This window comes from Felis catus, chromosome B4, assembly GCF_018350175.1.
Source record: "Felis catus isolate Fca126 chromosome B4, F.catus_Fca126_mat1.0, whole genome shotgun sequence".
In the NCBI taxonomy this organism is placed as follows: Eukaryota; Metazoa; Chordata; class Mammalia; order Carnivora; family Felidae; genus Felis; species Felis catus.
The window spans coordinates 60947125-60968547 of NC_058374.1; the positions used below are offsets into that span (position 1 = coordinate 60947125).

Genomic DNA, 21423 nt, shown 5'->3' on the forward strand with positions numbered 1-21423 from the left:
TTTAAAGTCACAAAGGGCAAAATAGCATGTTTACTGTATAAATTTTAGAAAATCTATATAAACAAAAGGGAGAAAAAAAAAACCTTAAAATTCTGCTCGGCTGACATCATTCTGCTAGTTAATAGAAAGTACCTAGGCTGGCCCAGATGGGAGAGCATGTGACTCTTGATCTTGGAGTTGTGTGTTCAAGCCCCACATTGGAGGTAGAGATTACCTAAAAATAAAATTTTTAAAAAAGTACCTAGGGAGTAATAATATCTGATACATTTTTAATAACTTAGTAAATGTTGCCTCTTTTTATTAATAATGATAACAGTAACAGCCAACTGTTGTTGAACTCTGTCAGGAAACCTACATTTTGCTTTACCTTTTGTGGGCCTTAGTCTTCCGTACCAGAATAAACATCCAATTCCCTACTGGTTCTAAGTTTGCATAATATATTTTACATAAAAATAATCTCATCGCTTTATTTGAAGTATACACAGGATACCACTTATGATATCAGGTACCATCCCCTTGTCTCCTTTTTGTCCTTGTGCTGCCATGTGATACCTTTGTCACTTCCTTGTATTCCTTTCCCCTGACTCAGTGTTTGCCCTTGTGAACTCTTTTCTGCCTACCCACTGACTGTGGAAACTCAGTGGTGATGTCCTGAATGGTGTCATGTAGTCTAGGGTGAAAGTAGGTAAAACAGTGGGACTAAAGCATGTGCATTCCAGCATGATGTAAAGCAATATTGTGAAGGTAATCAAATATTACAAAGTGTTATATAGGGAGAGATACATTTTTAAATTCAGAGAAAGATGGTATCATTTTTCTTGATAGTCATAAAAATAGTTCAGAATTTTAAAAAACTTAATATTTGTGTAGGACTTAACTTTAAAAGTGCTTTTTTTTCCTATTTATTCTCATTTATTTCCTGGCAAAATTCTTCTGAGTCCTTTCTATTTTGTAAATGAAGAAATAGTAAGAACAAATGATTTAAGTTCACTTAGCAAGTAAGTAGCAAATCTAGAAATCAAACCCAATTCTTGTCCTCTGTGTATTACCAGAGTTCTTTAACTGCACTATACTTGTAAATATGTAAATAGAGAAGGTATTTTACACAATTAGATATTTCTCAATTTATGTAGCTCTTAAATATGGGCATTTGAAAATACATATAACCATCATCTCCTATGATTTGAAATGTCAACATGGCTTTTGGATAATGTTAATAGTACAGTATTGATTGTTTAAAATGTAGCAACTTGAAAAAGAAAAGTCCAGGGATTCTTTTGAATTCTGGAAAAGAATGACAGTGCCACTCAGCTGCAGTGTCGGACAATATTAGTCCAGGTTAAAGACTGCAGTTTTGCAATCCCTTTAAGTGCTAGCAGGTGGCGCGAGTGTACCGCAGAGCTTTCTGAAATCCTGATGAGTTTCTGGCATAAACTCTAAAATAATTTTTGAACATTAAAATGTTAATGTGAACATACGTTTTAAAGCAGTTATAATAATCAGCGTTGCCATGTTTTTGACTACTTCTTACGTAAAAAGCTAGAACACTTAAATTTTTTAAATGGTAAATTTTAAAGTTTATTATTAAACATGATAACATTGAAGGGATTTTTAAAAGGAAAAAATGATTCCATTCTCACTATCCTAATGCAAAGACAATTCATTTCTTTCTTGTACGTTATCTGTATTCATGCGTATGTACAAATATTTTCATAATTATAATGTAGATTCATTTTATGATTTTCTTATAAGTAAGTCTTATTGTTAACAGTCAGAATTATCATAAAATTTCTTATTTTATCCATCAAGCTGATAACTCGGTTGTTGATACATGTTGTTTCCCAGGAACTGTGGTAATTTGAGCAGCCTAGGCCCAGAGAACCATTCTCTTGGGTTGATACCTAATAGTCAGTGTTTTTCCTGCATATGTTCCTTAAAAGTGTGTTTTTTTAATTTATTTTCTATATTTTCTGTAGTTCAAATAAAAATTCGAAGTGTTCTTTTTTTCATTTATGTGTTGTTTCAGCAAATACACGTTATATGCTTTTTAAGTGCCAGGCTGTCGCCTAGTGGGAAAAATGGAAAAATAAATAAGCTCTTATGCTATGATGCCTTGAGGGAAGTGCAGGGTTATTGAAGCCAGAGAGAAGTGGGTGTGATTTTAAAATCTTATTTAGCTTTTTTCTTCTTCATACAGTATGGCTCTTTCTTAGTCTTAATGCTCTCCGTGGAAAAACGGTCTGTGTTTTACCTCATTTAACGGTATTCTAGTGTCTAACCTATCTTCCTGTGTCAAGACTATTCATATCTTAGATATCTTCAGCCCATATCATAATTCTCTGCAAATTAAAAAGTGTGTTCATTTAGTCCAGCATTTCCCAAAAGGTGTTTTGAGGAAGACTGATTCCATGAACTGTCCTCCCTTGAAAAGTAGAATATGAAGGAAAAAAGAAAAGAAAAGAAAACCAGAATATGAGATATGAGATAAGAGGTCAAATAAATTTGGGAATCATTACATGAGAAATTTTCATCTTGAAATTTCAAAATGCTCATTAGTGTGTTACCTCCTCTAAGAAATCCTTCTATAAAGAACCCAGTTTAACTCAGCATTTCCCAAATGTATTAAACAGAAATAGCCTTTTTAAAGAAATAATTCTTAGCAGCTTCTGGGACTAGTATTAACATTTTGAGAAATGTTGAGCTGGATTATTTCAAATGTCTTGATCCTCTTGAATGCTGTATTCCAGCCTTCATGAGGTGTCTGTACTTTTTAAGATAGATGACCCTAAACTAGTTGCAGTGATACAGGTCTCATAATTACATGGTAGAAATATCTTAAAGCCCTTTTGTTTTATCCCTTTATTCCTATATTCCAGCTTAACTAACACTAATGGAGTTTAATATCGTTAGTGCTAATCATAAACTGTAATAAACTGTAATTTCATTTATTTAAGAGTCTTGTTATTGGGTTCTTTCAGGAAAGGTGCTAATGCCCAGAACTTTCAAAGAACTCCAGCTTACTCCCCCTCTTTTTTTTTTTCCATGAGTAAGATTGGGCTTCTTAATGCATAATGCTTCATACTGCAGTTGTTAACCTGTATAGACAAGAGTGCAGGGTTGAGAATGTTTCTTTTTGGTTGGTTTAATGTTAATATAAATAATCTTGCTGCTGGGTTTTTTTTTTTTTCATTAAACAAAGTATATGAAACAACTTTTTTCAAATAACTTTTTCTTGTATTCTTAAGGTTAAACTTTCCAGTCTGAATTTAGATGATCACGCGAAGAAGAAACTTATTAAACTTGTGGGAGAGCGATACTGCAAGACCACAGATGTGCTTACCATCAGGACAGACAGGTACAGAAAGAAGAGTTCAGCACATTGGTCAGATGGGTTTATTGTCTTCCAGTTCCCCAGCAGTCCTTTTCTTAAGAAATGACACTGCAAATCAAGGTAGCCTTTTATGTCAACTTGTATTAATGTATTAGGTCAGAGAAGTTGTCTAATTCATGTGTGTAATGTCTTCACTAGCCTGCTCTTGCCATTCTCTTTCGGTACATGGAGCGGCTTGCCTAACTGCCTCGTTGAATTATCGTTGTTATTTTTCAACCTTGATTTTAATATAGCCATGTGTATAAGACTCAGTGGAGAGGTTAGAAGAAAACAAAAGTATGATTTGCTAATTTAGGCTTAAACGGGTTTTTACAAAGCCACAGATCTTACAGTTCGAAATTTAAATGATTAAATATGGAAATTTAATTTGCCCAGGCAGTCTTGTACATAAGCAGAATTTCAGTGAATTCCTTTCATAAAGGCAGTATTAAGTTTACCTCATATGAATTTATAAATTAGGTCATAGGGTCATCTGAGGTGAAGGATTGTTGGTATGTTTTCACAAAAGGGTTGTTTAATTTCTGTCTTATATTTGGCTGTTTCTAAAGTATGCCCAAATCTAAAGACCTGCCTTTAGAGAAAAACAAGTGGAAAGATATCTTCTCTCACTTCCTATTCCAGTTTCAAAGCATTTTGAGGTGTCGATATCAGTTAGGCTTTATATCCTGCTTCTTCGTGGTGGGAAGAAGTAGCATGACATGCACAAGTGATGGTAGCAGTGTGGGCTGGCCAGACCTTGGGAGCCCTGGTTCCACATTGTTACTGTATGGGGGAGCATAGATTTCAATGTCAGTGATAGTCTTTTTTTACTCTCTTTGGAAAACGTAAAATAACGTTGAGTTTTGGGGTTATGCAACTTGAAAATACCTTTAAAATGTTACTCTTTGAAATTCCATAAGTACCTGGTAATTTTTTTCCCCTAAGTTAACAAGTGTGTCAGTGTGTCTATATGTTTTATGGTAACGACTGTTTAGAGGATTATTAAACTTAAGTATACAATAAGAGAATACCATTAAAGTCACTTGTCATAGGATGGTTTTGTTTTATATTTAAAAAAAATTAGAAGTAATGATTTTCCGTTCTGTATTATTTTATTAATCTAAGAGCTAAACTTGCCCTCTCACACTTACGTAGAAGATTTACCTAATATTAGGTTATTAATTCCAATTTAAATATAACATCAGCAATACGACATCGGTTAGTGTAGGTCATTTTTTTAAAAGTTGGCTCTGGAGAAATTGAGATGAACGTTTAGATTAGCATCTGTCATCAATCTATCTCTGTTTTTAAAATGAACTCTGTAGATGTGCTCACGCTGTCCTGCCGACTCAGCCCTGATGTTAGGAAAGGCACTTGGATTGGACGCAATCATAGTAAAAATAGTGTAAAACTATTACCAGATACAAATAACTCCATTAATGATGAAAGCAAAGAGAAATAAAAATAAACACATACAAAATAAATCAAAATAACACTAGTTTTCAATAACCTTAGGTAACCACCAACACGGACTATTTTTGTTCTAAGAACGGAATTTTCCTAAAAGTGGGATATTCCCTAAAGATAGGGAATACCTGAATATAAGTTATCCTTTGTGTTTAGTATTTGTATATTTTGCAAATTATTGTATGTACTGAGTTTTCAAAACTTTTGCTTCCTCCCTCTCTTTCTCTTAAAGGTGCCCTTTGAAGAGACAGAATTACGATTATGCAATATATCTGCTAACAGTTTTATACCATGAGTCTTGGGTAAGTGATTGTGTGTGAATGTTTAATAATTTTGTCAGCGTGATTTATTTTATAATTTAGATGGTGTTAACCTTTCAAAACAGTCTCTGGCAAGTACTCGATTGAAGGTTTAATGAACTACTAGATAAACTAAGGAGGTATGAAATGTTATAAATAACTTCTGACATTGACAGGGAAGACCTTGAAGCAGATTATGCAGTCCATCTCAGGACCTTACAGAAATCAGATGACTAAACACCTTTAAAATTCAGTTGTGGACTTTGGTTGGAAGATTCAAAATGTTTTACTTTTTTTCTTTTGTTTGACTTTGGCTGAAAGTTATCAAAGTTACGGAATGTAATCATCTATATAATGTAAGAATTGATAATGCATCCTGCTCTTCACATAAACTGCAAAACAAAGCCCCAAACTTTGTAGAAAGGTATTTTAAATATTTATTTCAAATTTTAGTTACCACATAGCCTTTCATATGAGCATTTCACTGTCATACATTAGGGGCAATTAGAGGCAATTAATTATTTAAATAGTAGTAAAAACAGTCTTGTGTCTGACTGGATTTATTAAGTTGTAAGCATACACATATATTTGTAAGGAAGGTTTTGCTCTGCTAGAGCATCAACTTACTAATTTTAAGTTGGTATATAGTACGTTTAGATAACTCTAAGTTTTAAATGCTATTTTTTAAAAATTAAAGTAATTTTAAGTATGCATATAATTTTTTTTTTTTTTTTTTTTTGCTTGCCTAACATAGACATAGGTCTCAATAGCATTTTCTTTCTTTCTTTTTTTTTTTTTTTTCCATCAATAGCATTTTCTATTAGGAACATTTGAAGTAATGGAGATAGCTGGAGAAAGAATCGCTCTCTTTAGATACTTAAAGGATTTCTTATGAAAGAAGAGTTGGATTTGTTTTTCATGACTTTTAGGGATACAACAAGGTAGAAGTAATAGTGAAACAGACTTATTTCACAGAGTACAAACTTTCTAAGAGAGTCATGGAAAGATGGAGTGGGCTACTTTAATAGGTAGAAAATATTCCATCTTTTGGCTACTTAGCAGGGATATGGTGGTAAAAGGATCACTTTCCTTAGATAGGTAGTTGCATTAGATGGCCTTTGGAATCTCCTGCCATCCTTGAGATATTGTAATTCTGTGAACACATGCAGCCATTCTCTAAACCCACAGCATTTCCTTCGTATTAACAATAAAACAGTTGTAGCCCAAGAGGATACGTGGAAAATTAAAAAAAATATAAAACTTTGTTGCAAGGTTAGTAAAGAACAAAAAGCTTGTAGCTTTTGTCTTCTTTTGAGGTATTCTAATTATCATAATTCATCTGAATTTTCTAGTTCCTGGCTTCAGGAACAACATCATAATAGCAGTTAATCTCTCTTTCCTGCCAGTTGATTTTATAAATGCCTTTGGCTTGAACTAATTAAGTTCTTTTTTGAACTGGCAACAGGGTTGGATTAGCTGCAGCTCAATGGCTGCTCCTTCAAGAGTTAATCAATAAAAACCACCCAATTTTGAATCTCTTATTTTGCCAGCAGCCTGTAAAATGAATTTGCCCTAAAGGAAATGACAGGCATAAATAAATTCAGTGAAAGTTGACTTACTGGATTCTTTCTGTGGTTCCATGACATAGAATCCAAACAAGTTTGTATTCTGGATTCATGCAAGTAGCCTTTGATCTTTAACGCTAATTACTTTGATGCCAGAATAAGTAGCCACATACATCTATCGTAAACAGACAGAATTAAAGAATTTCTATATTAAACGTGGCTCTTGGTCCTTTCTAAACAAGTGCCATCAATGAAGAAGCTTTAAGAGAATGCAGATGAGCCGTGAAATTTTGCAAAGCTGGTGGAACAGAATCTTTACTGAATTGAAATTCTTCTTTCCTTCACCAGCATGGAATTCAGACTTGAAATTGATGTTACCACCTGGTGTTTAATCAAATACTTTAGAGAGCCCCCTTTTAATCCATTTCTTTGTTTTTTTAACTAGTTTCAGAGCATTTAATACCTAAAAAAGGTAAGCTTCTCTTAAGTTTCTGGCTTTTTAATTTTTGTGTGGAGGTTACCTCTAAGAGTTGAGAGGAAAGTGGTTGGTAGTTTTATGTCGCACACAATTCAGAAGCTTCTCTGAAAAGGTGTTCATCTAGACTTCAGGATAAGGAAGTTACTGTTGTGTGCTATTCAGAGTAGTTTATGGAAGTATCAAAGTAGACTTCAAAAAACGTAGACTTCCCATGCCATAGACTTCAAGCATGGAGGCTTAGCAATGAGTTAAAGGATGGTTATTGCATTGCTGGGAGGTGATAAGAGACTGTCCTTCTGCAGTTCAGAGAAGCAAAGAGAGTTGTAGAAACTGGTTTCAGTAATTCCATGTGACCCATTGTTGGCATAGGAGTGAATTAAGTTTTATCCTTTGGAACTGTGCAGACCTGCTATGTGGCTATTAATATTAATACGAAAATGAAGAAATACTTATCTTAGGATTTTGAATTCATTGATTCCCAATTTTTGTACATAGCTTACCTTTAACTTAACAGAGACTTCATATAGGTAATCAGATCTGTGTCATGTTGTATTTGAATGTTTTGAACAAGTGTCCTACTCAGCATTCTGATAGTAGCTGATAATGACAAAACTTCCTAAATTTTAACTTTGTTGCATGATATTCTTTAAACCTTCCACAAGTAATTTGATTAGGAAGTGCTTGAAGAAAGTATTTTGCAAAATGATTTGCAGAAAAGATAGACCAAGACACTGGGGGAAGAAAAAAGCACTTCTTTTAGAAAATGTAGAGATCTAAAATCAAATTCCAAGAGTTTTTAAATGTTTGGATATTTAATTACTAATAGTTCTTTTTTTAAATTAGAGGGTTTTTTTTTTTTTTTTTGAGTTTTTGACTTACTTGGATTTCATGGTAGTCTTATTGCCAGTCAAAAATACATCTAGGTTTGTAATAAATTGATTCTGAAAAGTCGTGTAACAAAAACTTCCAAGTCAGATAATTTTACACTCAATAAGAGTTCATTTAAAAAAAATTTTTTTAATGTTTATTCATTTTTAAGAAACAGAGAACAGAGCATGAGTGGGGGAGGGACAGAGAGAGAGGGAGACAGAATCCAAAGCAGGCTTCAGGCTCTGAGCTGTCAGCACAGAGCCCAACACGGGTCTTGAACTCTCTGATGCCAAGATCATGACCTGAGTTATAAAGTCAGACACTCAACTGACTGAGCCACCCAGGTGCCCCAATAAGAGTTCATTTTTATGTATTTATTATTTTTTAATGTTTATTTATTTTTCAGAGTGAGAGAGAGAGAGCACAAGCAGGGGAGGGTCAGAGAGAGAGGGAGACACAGAATCTGAAACAGAGAGAGAAAGAGCACAAGCAGAGGTGGGGGGGGGCGGTCAGAGAGAGAAGGAGACACAGAATCTGAAGCAGGCTCCAGGTTCTGAGCTGTCAGCACAGAGCCCAACATGGGGCTTGAACCCATGAAGCGTTAGATCATGACCTGAGCCAAAGTCAGTCGCTTAAGCAACTGAGCCACCCAGGCACCTCAGGAGTTCATTTTTAAAGGGGACCTTACTGCAGATATTTCTGATAAAATGAAGAGTCTTTTTGTAACTCCATACTCTCCATTCAGTCTGTTTGGTTTATGAGTTCACTGTGATTGCATGTGGCCACATACATATACATTTCCAGGTTATATTAGAGAATGCTTGAATGTTTATTATGTTGTTTACTCTTTCTTGCATTCAACAATGATCTTGTTCTTGTGTACAAGATACAGTGACAGGTATCGGTAGGACTATGAAAATGAAAGAGCCTCTGCCTAATCTAGGTATCTTTATTTCTGGAGAGAACCAGTGCCTGAAATGTCACCTGTTTCACTGGATAATGGAAGTAGGAACACAGTGCTGTGAGAGGCACTGACAAGGATTAATTCTCCCTGGAAGCTTTCCAAGAAGTCGTGACTGGTTTTGGAAGAAGAGTAGGAGTGTGCAGCAGAGAAGTGGGCAAAGGACGCTGCCTTGTGGATGTAGAGAGCAGGCAGAAGTTTGGTGTGGCCAGGTTGTAAGACTGACAGTGCAGAGGTAGGGGATGAGGCGTAAAAAACCAAGTCAGAGCCAGATTGTGGACTGGTTGTATAGTCTATTTACAGAGTGTAGATTTGTATCCAGAGGGCAAAATGGAGCATTTTACTAGTTGTTTGAAAAGGTACCTGTTTCACTTTTTTACTGTTTTTGAAATAGTAAACCATCCATGTAGCAAATGTTAAGTGTGCTTTCATTAAAATGAACTGGTTATTGATTGATGGGCAAATGTGTACTGGTTGCCTGTTATTGCTTGGTGTTTTTGGATATGGAGGTTAATATATAAGGGGGAAACTGTCTTTTCCACTGAGGAACATTAGTAGAAACAAGTTGGTTTAGTAATAAATACTACAAAAGTGTTGGGTAGTTTACAATTTAATTATTAATGTTTCTCTTTATTTCTTATATATCCTTCAAGGCTTTGAGCCTGTTTTTTTTTTTAATTAAGATATTATTGACATAAAATGTTATATAATAGGTATATAACAATGCTTCAATACGTGTATATGTGTATGTATGTACATCTATATACTATATACATATATGCTGTATATATAAACATATACTGTATATACACGCACACACATACGCCATATATATATATATACACACACACACATATATATAGAAAGAGAGAAACAGTCACCACAATATGTCTAGTTAACATTCATCACTACACACAATAGTTACACATTTTTTTCTTCTGATGAGAACTTTTGAATTTTACTGTCTTAGCAATAGTGCAGTATTATTGACTGTAGTCACCATGATGTATATTAACATCCCCGTGATTTACTTTATAAATGGAAGTTTGTACCTTTTCACCGTCTTCACTCATTTTGCCCACCCCAACCTCTGGCAACCACCAGTTTGTTCTGTTTCTATGAGTTCGGGTGTTTTAGAGTCCACATATAAGTGAGATCATATGGCATTTATCTTTCTCTAACTTACTTCACTTAGCATAATGCCTTCAAGGTCCATTCATGTTGTCACAAATACCAAGATTTCCTTCTTTTTTTTTTATCATTGAATAATATTCCATAATGTGTGTGTATGTATATTCACACACACACACACACACACACACACACACACACACACACACGCTCACCTCTATCCATTTAACCATCAGTGAACACTTAGGTTATTTCCACGTCTCGGCTATTGTAAATAATGTTGCAGTGAACCTGAGGGTGCAGATATCTTTTCAGGTTAATGTCTCATTTTCTTTGGATAAATACCCAGAAGTGGAATTCCTGGATCTTATGGAGTTTTTGTTTTTAATTTCTTGAGGAACCTCCATACTGTTTTCCACAGTGGCTGTATCATTTTACATTCCCAACAGTGCTCCAGGGTTCCCTTTTCTCCACATCCTTGCCAATACATGTTATTTCTTATCTTCTTGATAATAGCCATTTTAACAGGTGTGAAGTGATGTCTTGTGGTTTTGATTTGCCATTTCCCTGATGATGACTGATATGGAGTGTCTTTTCATGTGTATGTTGGCCATCTGTATGTCTTTGGAAAAATGGCTATTCAGATCTTCTGCTCATTTTTAAATTGTATTGTTTGGGGTTTTTTTTGTTTGTTTGTGTGAGTTATGAGTTCCTTATATACTTTGGATATTAACTCATCAGGTATATTTGAACCTCTTTGTATAACTCCTATTTTGCATAAATAGCATGTTATACTGTCTTATTTTCTATATTGGTTACTAGGCGCTTGACTATAGACAGTGTCTTAGTCCCTATTCCATTGATAGTTTTCCATGTATGTTTTTGTTCCATGTATGTTTTGTTTTTCTAACTAATCATAAGGTTCCCATTAGCATATATAATCTTACTGTATTTTGTTTTTCAGAGTATCTAGGTCAGTGCTAGATAAAAACACTAAACGTTTAATAACAGCTGTGCATTTGGGATTTCTATAGATTTTTGAAGTAGAAGGTTTTCAACTTGAAAAGTGAGGTGACAAAGTAGCAAACTCCCTTTTTAGTAATATAAAATGTAGCATACTTGGTAGATATTAGGAATAATTAGCTTACTGGAATAGCTTAATAATGACCTATTAATAAAATTATTAATAACAATCATAATTGTGCCCAGTTTGTAAGAAATATCTTTGCAACAGTTTGATGTCGTATGATTTGTCTTATGTGTAGATCAAATTTGGTTTTCATTTGATCATGTTTATTCAGATATTTAAAAAGTATTCTTGGTGCGCCTGGGTGGCTCAGTCAGTTAAGCCTCCAACTCTTGATTTTGACTTGGATTATGATTGCACACTCCAAGAGATCGAGCCCCAAGTTGGACTCTGGGCTGACTGTGCAGAGCCTGCTTGGGATTATCTCTGTCCCTCTCTGTCCCTCCCTCTCTCACTATCTCTTTCTCAAATGAATAAACGTTTTTTTATTTTTCACTGTTTTTGGAAGTTCTGTACAAATTTTGTTCTCTACAGAAGTTTATTTTCTGATGCTAATTTATATTTGACAATATTGATATAATTCATTTTCTAGAAGAATGTTGGTAACTCCTAACAAGGTGAATCTCTTTAGTGTGAAATGTATGTATGCATAAGCTTCTATGTAATCTAATTATGAATAAACTAATAATACAGTGTTTATTAAAGAAAAAATAAACACATTAATGGAATTCCCATGATCAGTCTGAGCACTTGTTGTAGACCAGTAACGGTAAATAGTACTTACTTGCTACCTGTTCCTTGATTCCAGACAAATAGCACATCTGGCTTTTGTTTTATTTGTTTTATTTTTTTAGTGTTTATTTTTGAGAGAGAGAGAGAGAGAGAGACAAAATGTGAGTGGGGTAGGGGCAGAGAGAGAGGGAGACACAGAATCTGAAGCAGGCTCCAGGCTCCAAGCTGTCAGCACAGAGCCTGATGTGGGACTCGAACTCATGAACCACAATATCATGACCTGACCTGAAGTTGGACGCTTAACCAACTGAGCCACCCAGGTGCCCCCTGGCCTTTGTTTTAAAAGAAATTTTTAGTGTTGCTCTGAGAGTCATCTGTGTCTCTGTCTCTGACTTTCTTTTTTACCTCCATGCTGTTCGACATGATCGCCTTGGATGAAAATAAAACCAAAAAGAGGGTGAACGGTGGGAGAGGAGCTCCATTTTTAAAAAGTGCTTTAAAATACTGTCATTTTTCTTAAAAGTGATTACTGTGTCCACCCAATTTAAATTAGTACTAACTTTGAAGATCAGGAACCAGATTTATCTATTACAACCTCTTCATTATATCAATTGAGAAATTAAGATTTAGAGGAGAGCTATGTACTTTGCTCAAGGTTACAGAGTTTATTAGCTGAAGGACTCAGATTTGAACTGCAGTTTCGAAGTTTCATATTCTTCCCATGGTATATTATTTAGTGTAGTTCATCTTTGACTTCCATTAAAAATACTGTGAAATAAGAGATGAAATCAAACCTGAACTTTAGCTGCTTGTTTACTGTCTTCTCAAACTGAACAGTTGACCATTGAAAATTTATCTCCATAACCTGTTTTCAGCTGGGGGTTGTATGAGACTCCCCTGCAAAGCTTTTTTAAACTAGAGATGTATGAACTCTACGGAATTAAAATCTCTAGTGCAGAGACTCAGGAGGGTTTCTTCCATTTTAAAGACTCCACATGTGATTCTGATGTAAGTTCTGATTGTGAATAATTTCCCCAATCTTTGAGTCTTTTTAATAAAGAAACTAATTGGAGGGCTGGCATATCTCTTTAAAGACAATTTTTATACATGTATCAAGTATCAGAGCTGAGGGTGGGGATCAGAATTAGAATGAGAAGGGCAAGAAAATGGAGGGATTTGTCTGTGATATAAACGCAGACCTTTTTTTTCACTTGACGTGGTAGGCAGTAGGCCGCTGTTCTGGATTCTTGGGTGGGATGGTGATACAATCAAGGAGACACTTCTCAGATCTCTTTGCCTTCAGGTAAGACTTCATATTATATCCATTAAAATTATTTTCTTCTCTTGATCCCTGCTGCTTCCACCCTATATAGGTCTTTACTCTAGTAATAGCCTTATTGATTTTCCCATCTCATCCATCTTCCGGGTTGCTGTTCGAGTAATTGCTCTAAAAAGCAAGTCTGTTGTGTCATATTCCTTAATAAAATCCTTCAGTGGTTCCCTATTACCTAGGATAAAATCTAAACTACTTAGGCTGTCTATCCACACAGTTGGCCACCTCATTACTAGTTACTCAGGAAATGTAGTTACTCAGGAAATTATGTATTCTATATCTCAGCCATAATGAACATAATGTGTTCTTTTATAACTTTGCACATGCTGTTCTCTCTGCTTATGATCCCTTTTTCAAATTGATCAACCTTGCAAATTCATATGAATCTTTTAATACACTTCAGATGTAACCTGTCTTAGAAGTTGTCTGTGCATCCTTTTTCCCTCCTCCCATTAGCATTACTCTTATTACTTTTACAGTAATTGTCCATATCCGTGTCTGGCTGACCCCATTAGACTGTGAGATCACTGAGGGCAAGGACTATACATTTCATCCATCTTCATATTCCCAACCCCTAGCACAATGTCTGGCAAAACAGTATTTGTTAAATTTTTAAAAAACCAATCTGAATTAAATTGAATTCCTTGACGTATTCATCACTTAAACATTTAGCTGTGGTAACTGAAAGAATTGGCAGTATTTTTTTTTATCCATTATGGATATTTTGCCTCTTCTTATTTTTTATGATTTTCAAATAACTCAGATTTTTTTTTTAATGGTTAAACTGTTTTCCCTCATATTGCACAATGCCTTACTTGTAATCATGAGAAGTGGAATATTACTATGATTCATGTCCTAGGCAAAGAGAGTTGTAAATAAGATGGTAGAAGGTGACAAATTTGTGTATTTAGTGGAACAGATATTTCTTTGCCTTCTATTACCTCAGAATATATTGACCATTGCATGAATGCAGTGTTTTTCTTTGTATTGAATTTATGCTTACAAGGGGGAGAAAAGGTAACAGGTTCCATTAAATTATTCTTCTATTCTTTATATTCTTTTTTGCCATGTCTCTCTGTTCCTTGGAACATGTTGTTCTACCACTAACAAGATTTGGGCAAATTATTTAATTGCTCTGAACTTCAGTTTTTGGTCTGTAAAACAGATAGTAATAGTACTGCCTCACAAAGAGTCATGGTAGAAGTTAAGTGAATTAATCTGTGGAAGGTGCTGACATACATAGTAAGTATTCTAAACTGAGTGTTCTATTCAAACTCGTCCCATGCTACTTTCCTCACCTTGGCCTTCATTCAGTTCCCTGAATGTACTGAGCTCTTTCGTACCTCCAGGCCTCTGTGGAGATTGTTTTCTCTGCTGGGATGACAGTCTTTATCTGACTGGCTCCTACTCAACTCCAGGCTTCCGGCTACCCTGGCAGTTCCAGTACAGCACGGTGTGTGCCTGGCACATTAGTTGTGCAGTAAATATTTATTGAGTGAGTGAATAATTGAGCCACTTGTGGAAAAGAGAACAGATCGTGTGGAATGGAAGGTTGCTTCCTCTAGGATGATAGTCTGAACAGGTTCTCTCACTGTAGGAAGGGAAGAAGAGAGAGCCCACATATATGTATATGTATTATATGCACACTTATAAATTAGTTGCTAAAATTATAACTGTTTAATGGCTGAAGAATTAAAATAGGAGTCTACAGGTTAATCACACTCTTTGCCTAATGGTGATCAGTTCAAGCTTAGTGTTGTTTTTCATTGCTGCCCAGTAATTTGAATATGCTATTCTTTCTTTCTTTTCTTTTCTTTTCTTTTCTTTTCTTTTCTTTTCTTTTCTTTTCTTTTCTTTTCTTTTCTTTTCTTTTCTTTTCTTTTCTTTTCTTTTCTAATGTTTATTTATTTTAGAGACAGAGTGTGAGCAGGGGAGGCACAGAGAGAGAGGGAGACACAGACTCTGAAGCAGACTCCAGGCTCCGAGCTGTCAGCACAGAGACCGATGTGGGGCTTGAACTCACGAACCTTGAGATCGTGACCTGAGCTGAAGTCAAACGCTTAACTGACTGAGCCACCCAGGCGCCCCTTGAATATGCTGTTATTTCTACTTTAAAATTAATGCATTTCAACTACACTTCAAAAAAAAACTCTCAAAAAAAAACCTCTTAAACAACCGCCTACTTCAATTTTGGGTATGATTTTAGAAGCTAAAACTTGGGCAGTGAATTATAAGCAAAGGTACAAAATTGTAAATAAAATTGAACCATAGCAGTGTTTTTAAAAATGGATATAGGACAAGCACTGAGTGTCACCAGTATTGATTAGTTTCTTTAGGTGGTAGAATTATGAATGATTTTTTCCCTTTTATTTATTTTTTTAAATATTTATTTATTTTGAGAGGCAGGGGTGCAGGGAGAGAGAGGGGGAGAGAGTATCCTATGCAGGGTCCACACTGTAGATGGAGAGCTTGATGCAAGGCCCATTAAGACCTGTGACCTGAGCCTAAATCAAGAATTGGATGCTCAACTGACTGAGCCATGCAGATACCCTGATTTTTTTCCTTTTAATACTACACCAGAATTCACTTCTTGGTTACTATCCCTCTAGGATTAACCCTGTATTTTTAGAGGACCTTAATGTAGCATTGGGCTTTTTGCATAAAGACAGTGAAGTTAAAAAATCTTTTGTTTTTGTGGTTTTGTGTGTTTTTTTTTAAAGGAAACTATTCCCAAAAGGCCATTTGAAGTCACATAAATGTAAAAGCCTTATTTCACAATTGCCATTTTTAGATATAACATCTTGGAAAGATACTGCTTATTTACAAAGAATACCGAGCCTCTTTAAGTATAAAGTTTCTGACTGTGATGTGCCATGTTTCTGGAAATGTCTACTTTATATTTCAGTCCAAATCAATTAAATTTGTTTCCTAAGTTTTGTCCTTACTCCCTTTTACCTCATTCTGTACATTCTTCCAGGTGCTATAAAGTATCTTGTATATGCTGACAGCTCTGAACTCTATCCTCAAGCCTCTCTCCTGAGCACCCTGTGTTATTTGACACCTCCTTGTTGTAAGTCATAGAAACTCACTCAGGCCCGCCTAAGCAGAAGATAGAAGGGCAAGGATGCTGCAAGATCTCAGGAATGGGCAAGAACAGAAACTAGGAGTGTGAGAGCTTTTATTCTTTGGACTCTGTTACTTTATAGGCAACTGCTTTACTCTTTCCTCTCCCGAGACTGATTTCTTCTCCTCCAGTCTGTATGTCAGAAAACATGACCTTGACTATTTCAGGATTAATAGGACTAGTCACCCCCAGGGGAGAGGGGGAGACAAGGGAAGAGCGAGCAAAACTAATACAACTAAACTTAAAATTAAATTATGTCTTTGGACTCATACTGCAGAGAAGGGACTCTGCTTCAGTCAGGTATTATTCGGTAACTGGCCAGATAGGCAGGATGATACTAGGGAAACGTACCTGTCTGGGGCCAGTAATTTGTACAGAAGGAATTGCCCCTTGGTAGAGTGAATGAATTTACTGAATGAATGAACTGACCTAGATTAGGTGCTCATGAATTGAAACACCACAATAATGTTATTGTGGTTATGATTTTTTAAATGACCCCTTTAAAAAAAAAAAAAAGAACAATACCAATATATTATGGATGAAATGATATAAAGTCTGGAATGACCTCCATAATAATTCAGTGAGGGCATGGTAAGGGGGCAGTGGATAGAGACTTATATGAAACTGGACTGCTATGCATTGATTGTTGAAACTGGGTGATGGGTACATGAGAGTTTATAGTGCTGTCCTCTCTACTTTTATATGCATTAGAAATTTTCTGTAATGGACTCCTTTAAATCACAAAAAACAAAGTGTATTTAGCCTCATAGAAAATGATTATAGGTTGAATTTTGTTGCAGTATCAGTGGTATTGCATTTGAATAATGAGGTATTTTTTGGCTTTGCCAGCCCTATTTTTATTTCACCGGAAGGGGTGTTTCAGTAGATGCCTATTAGGTACAAGCATATGTACCCCTTTTCTAAAATATTTGGATATGAAAACATTAGTTTTTAGCTAGGATGCCTGGAGACATCCAGCTCTGCCTAGTACTGTCTCGCACATAGTAGGTTCTCAGGAAATGTTTTTTGAAAGAGTGCCCAGAAGCAGTCACAACCCAAAAGGGAGCTTTGTCTGTTGAGCTTTTTTCTTGCAGTTTATTTGGTGAAGAAGTCTTGGGGGGGGGGGGGGGGTGTTTGTTTGTTTCTTGTGGTTTTTTTCTGTACCCTTTTCCATCATTTGAATTCTGCTGATTGTATCACCATAGTGTAATTTTTTAAGTTTATAGTTGCATCTAGAGGCTTAACCAAATTCTATTTTGATTTTTTTTTTTACTACTGTATAATTAGGATTGTGTTCTTCCACCAGGAAATGCATGGTTATCTGATTGTCTCTCTTTTTTTGAATTTAGCACTGTAGCTTTTTTAAGTTAAAAGTTATAGAAAAATTATAAGTTTTTGATAGTGAAAACTATAGGTTTTTAAATAAATAAGTTATTTCAGAATCACTGATTCAGACTAAATTTCCCAAGGTCTGTTACTGCAAACTTAAAAAAAGAAGTTTTAAATTTTATTCATATAAGACATTGTTTGAGTCCATTTGGGCTCCTGTAACAATACCACAGACTAGTCTTATAAACAACAGAAATGTGTTTTCTGCAGTTCTGAAGGCTGAGATGCCCAAGATCAAGGCATTGGCAGATTTGGTGTGTAGTGAAGGCTTAAACGACTTTCTTGCTATGTTCTCTTGTGGCAGAAGGGACAGGGCTTTCTCTGGACATTAAACCCCGTTTATAAGGGCTCCACCCTCAAGACCTAAATACCTCCCAAAGACCCTACCTCCAATACCAGGACTTTGGGAGTACTATTTCAACAAGAATTTGGAGGTGGGGGGAGGGGGGGGATATAAGCATTAAGTCTATAACCTCCCAGGTTTAGATTTGTTGGAACTTGTTAAGTAGAATCACTGGGAATCTTAGAGGGAGTTGATTGGTAAAATATAAAAAAGATTTCAGAATCTCATAGTTATAATTCCATAGTGCAGAACTGATATATATAACAATATAGTTTTCTTTTGTTCTGTTTCTGCATTCACTAATTCTGACTTCTGCTGTATCTTAGACTCCTTTTAACTCCATCCAGTGATTTATTAATTTTAGATACTGTGTTTTTCAATTCTAAATGTTCATTTAATTGTTCATCTTTTATGGATACCAATTCTATGCTGAAATTCTTCATTATTTAATTCATGTTGGTTATCTTTTCCTTTTTTGTCTTTAACACATTAATTCTTAGTTATTGTAAAGTTCCTGTCTGCTAATTTCATTATCTTGATCATCTGGAGTTCTTCTGCTATTGTTTGTTTTCCCTTGGTTATTAATTACTTTTTTCTTCAGATGTTTCAAATGTCTAGTAACTTTCTTGTATGCTAGATGTTGTGTGTGAAAGACTCACAAAAGCTCCCAATTGCTGTCAACCATCAGAATTTCTTCCTTTTTTTAAAATTTATTTTTGAAAGAGAGAGTGAGTGCTCATGAGCGGGGGAGGGGCAGAGAGACAGAGGGTGACACAGATTCTGAAGCAGGCTCCAGGCTCTGAGCTTTCAGCACAGAGCCCAATGTGGCTCAGACCCACCAACAGTGAGATCATGACCTGAGCCGAGGTCGAATGCTTAACCAACTGAGCCACCCAGGCACCCCCCTCCTTTTTCTCTTAGGCAGAGAGGGTCAGGGGTTTATCATTTTAATCCAGTCATGATTCAGGTAGACCAAGGCTGGGCTTCAGTTTTGTAAGATTTAGTGCAGCTCTGATTTGTTCCTTTTCCTTAGGCATAACCTTCAAGGCTTTGATTAGGAACTTGGTGAGTCAGCTTCCACATCTCTGAAAATCTACTGAAGAGTCCTTTGTGCTGTACAGAAATTTTGAGCTTAGCTTGGTAGCCGCTTATCTTGCAGCAAAATCTAGCAGATGTTTTGAAAGGGAGATTGGTTGTGTGTTTACAACAGGACTTCCTCCTTCTAGTGGGACTTTGTGTCTTAAACACTAGGAAATTAATGGTGGATTTCACACTGCTTTTTAGAAGCCTGATTCTGACTCCCCACCCATAAGTAGCCCCAGAACTAAAACCAGTCATGTTTAGGGCTCTTCGTTTCTGGTCTGTTATAAGAGCCCTGGATAACAGGTCAAACCTCACTTGTTTCACTTCCCGACTAAAATATTTCTCTATGAGCCAAGTGCCAGTCTTGTACAGAATTGGAGAATGCCTTCAGGAAAGAAAATGGGGATTTTCAGAAGGATCCTTCTCATACCTTTGCAGCCTGGAATTCACATTCATCTAGTCATTACTGATTCTGTAACTCTCTGATATCTTTAAGATTTTGGAGGGTGGGTGGTCAGTTACAGTTGACCCTTGAATAATGCAGGGGTTAGAGATGCCAACCCCCCATTTGTTAAAAATCTAGGTGTGTAACGTTTGACCCACCAAAAACTTAACTACTAATAGCCTACTGTCAGAAGCCTGACTGATAACAAGGTTGATTAACACATATTTTGTATGTTATATGTATTATATACTGTATTTTTATAATCAAGTAAGCTGGAGAAAAGAAAATGTTGTTAAGAAAATTGTAAGGAAAAGAAAATATATTTATAGTCCTGTGCTGTATCAAAAAAAAAAAAAAATCTGTGGACCCGTGCATTTGAAACCCATGTTGTTCAAGGCAAGTACAGTTATAGCTAGTTATAGCTAGACTGGAAGCATTATGTGATCTCTTACATCCTGTTTGAAAGTGGAAATCATAATGTAAGATTAAAAGATAATTTTAAGGGTTCCCCCCAAGGATTTTATGTTTATGCCTCTTAGAAATGAAAAATATTCTAAAGTGATAAGCATTATGGACAGCATTATTATTTTTATGTCATTGACAAAGATTAGAAAAGAAGATTGGAATAGGTTCTTTTTTTTTTTTTTTAACGTTTATTTATTTTTGAGAGACAGAGAGACAGGGAATGAGCAGGGGAGGAACAGAGAGAGAGGGAGACACAGAATCTGAAGCAGGCTCTAGGCTCTGAGCTGTCAACACAGAACCCAGCACAGGGCTTGGACCCACAAACCTCGAGATCATGACCTGAGCCGAAGTCAGTTGCTTAACCGGCTGAGCCACCCAGGCGCCCCTGGAATAGCTTCTTAATATATAATTTATAGACCACCATCTCTTCCAGTTAGTTCTGTTCTCTTCACCGACAAGCTCCATTTGGTTGACACTCATCTGTGAAAACTTCTGTTATTAATGACTAGAAAAGATTTCTTCCCTCATAAGGTAAATATATTGATAATGACGAGCTTTTATTTTTCCTGCTTGAAAAACAGACATTCTAAAGATGTAAAGATCTTTTCTTACACTTAATGTAGGACTTCAAAGAACTAGGTGTCTTTTTCTTGACACAAACGCTATTTTGTGCATGTGTGCATGTATATTTTCTAATCTGCATCTGGTTAGACATAAAAAGCCTATACCCAAAGGAGACTGCAGGAAAATCGGAGATAACTCAGTTATTTTTAAGAACAGGCAGTGAACTGAGAAATTTAAATCTAATCAGTGATATGTTTGTCAGAAAGACAGTAACAAGCATCAGGAAGAACATTACCTTTATATCAGAGATAAGGAGTAAAGACCTCTTGTTTAACTGTTTTATCTAAATGTCATAAAAATCAATGCTTTTGTTAGTGGGGATAACTGCAGAACATTTGGACAATTGCATCTGTGTTTATATTTACCTTGAAAGTTTCGATTTACTGTTTGATAGGAATAGTGATGCTGTTGACATAGAAACATATTTTGCAGGTAGTCTAATAAGGTTTGAATCCCACTCTTCTTCTGTGTTATAAGTAGCAAGCATTTATTTAGTGTTTACTCTGAGCCAGGTGCTCTAAGTGCATGGATATTCCTTACCTCTTTTAATCAGCAGAACAGCCCTTGGAGTCAGTTCTTACAGAAATGCCAGCTTGTCAGCATAGTAAGTAGTGAAGCTGGGATTTAAACTCAGTTGGGTAAAACACCAAAACCCATATTAAATATAGTATCAATACCACCTCCCTGTGTGACCTTGAGCAAATCACAGATATACAT

At 35.7% G+C, this 21423-nt stretch overlaps 1 protein-coding gene across 4 annotated transcripts in view; it reads left to right on the forward strand.

Moving 5' to 3' along the window:
- Positions 1-21423, forward strand: part of MRPS35 (mitochondrial ribosomal protein S35) — a 46818-nt gene that overhangs the window by 21850 nt on the left and 3545 nt on the right. For 3 of the 4 annotated variants that reach the window (XM_006933585.5, XM_006933586.5, XM_023256887.2), the window contains 2 exons: positions 3246-3355; positions 5070-5139. In XM_006933585.5, the coding sequence (XP_006933647.2) occupies positions 3246-3355; positions 5070-5139 (180 nt within the window). Of the gene's footprint in view, positions 1-3245; positions 3356-5069; positions 5140-13123; positions 13204-21423 lie in introns of all 4 variants that reach the window. The other variant, XM_019834743.3, reaches the window with a different exon arrangement.